The sequence below is a fragment of the Cricetulus griseus genome, unplaced genomic scaffold (genome assembly GCF_003668045.3).
Source record: "Cricetulus griseus strain 17A/GY unplaced genomic scaffold, alternate assembly CriGri-PICRH-1.0 unplaced_scaffold_20, whole genome shotgun sequence".
Classification (NCBI taxonomy): Eukaryota; Metazoa; Chordata; class Mammalia; order Rodentia; family Cricetidae; genus Cricetulus; species Cricetulus griseus.
Genome location: NW_023276920.1, coordinates 116,832 through 118,369, shown reverse-complemented (window position 1 = coordinate 118,369; position 1,538 = coordinate 116,832). Strand labels below are relative to the sequence as shown.

The 1,538-nt window shown below is 39.8% G+C and overlaps 1 gene segment (V, D, J or C); it reads left to right on the top strand.

Moving 5' to 3' along the window:
* Positions 1–251: 251 nt before the first annotated feature.
* On the top strand, positions 252–753 carry LOC113838313. The segment is given in 2 exon segments: positions 252–306; positions 431–753. Coding segments are annotated over 2 exon segments (378 nt in total).
* The last annotated feature ends 785 nt before the right edge of the window (positions 754–1,538 follow it).

Below are 1,538 nucleotides of genomic sequence, written 5' to 3'. Positions count from 1 at the left end.
ACACTACTTATATCCTGTAGTCACCAGGGATGAATGCTTTCTCAGCAGCAAGTGTGTATTTCTCAGTTCGGTATAGGATTCCTATAAACTGAGACTTCCTGTGTTACTGAGCTGAGCAAAGCCTGCAGCTGTCTATAGGCATGACAGACTTTTCTGATTTGCATAAGTCCAGAACATATCTCCCTTAACTGACAGAATATCAGCTGACTGTCTATAGTCCCTGCAGGAGTCAGTCCCAGTCAGGAAACAGCATGGCCCGGAAGTCTCCTACTCAGGCACTGACAATTTTGTTTCTGTGGCTGTCAGGTAAGTTGTACAGGACAGAAATTTTATTCATCCCAGAGTATCCTATACTTCCCTACTAATCAGGGAATTCCTACTAAACATTGTTAATTGTGTTATTTTTTTGTAATTTATTTTTTACTCTCAGGTGTCAGATGTGACATTCAAGTGACACAATCTCCAATCCACCTGTCAGCATCTCTAGGAGACAAAGTGACCATCAATTGCCTGGCAAGTCAGGACATTAGCAATGAGTTAAACTGGTACCAGCAGAAATCAGGACAATCTCCTACACTGTTGATTTACAATGGAAAAAATTTGCAATCTGGTGTCCCATCAAGATTCAGTGGCCAATATTCTGGGAGAAGTTTCACTCTAAGCCTCAGCAGCATGGAACCTGAAGATGCTGGAATTTATTATTGTCTACAGCATTACAGTGCTCCTCCCACAGTGATACAAGCCATGACATAAACCACTAAGACAAGCAGAAGTTTGAGGCTATACTGTCCCAGCTGTTGCTCCTTTTGTGTTTATGTGCTGAGACTGGTTGTATATCAAGAAATAGTTTTGCTTGAAAGTGTCTGGATATCTGCATATTGATCCTTCTCTCTCTGGTCCTCTGCCAGCACTCAGTGTGCATCTACCACAAAAGAGGGAATAAACTGTCTAACCATGTGCTCCCAGGATAAGTCTGGAAATTTCAAGGAGCCACTGCTGATGCTTTAAACTCTATTTGACATATCGCAGGAGAAGCTCAATGTACCACAGGAGAGGCTCAATCCTTGTTGCATATGTTTTACAACAGGTGCTAATGGATGGAGAAAATACTCTTTGATGCCCCATGGAAGGTCTCACCATGTGATGGGAGGTTGGGGGTGTCAGGGGAGGAGGGAAGGAGAGGTAACTATGATTGGCATGTAAAACAATCTTGTTTCTAATTTTTTAAAAAAAGAGGAAAGAAAAGAAATAGATGGGAAGGAAAAATGCAAACATAAGCGACTTTCCTAGTGACTGAATCTCATGAAATGTGTAGAGAACCAAACATCTGAATGAAATCTAAACAAAGTTTTGGAAATTCATTTAAAGACTGAAAACAAAAAAGAAAATCCTCTTCGACCTCATATTTTAGGGAGGATCTCTATTGAGCAACTCTAGAGAAAACAAAAAAAAATGTAAATAATATATTTACAGAAAATAAATCTATTTTCAGAGATTATCAGATCATGAGATCTGACATAATTAAGGGTGTAATCCCT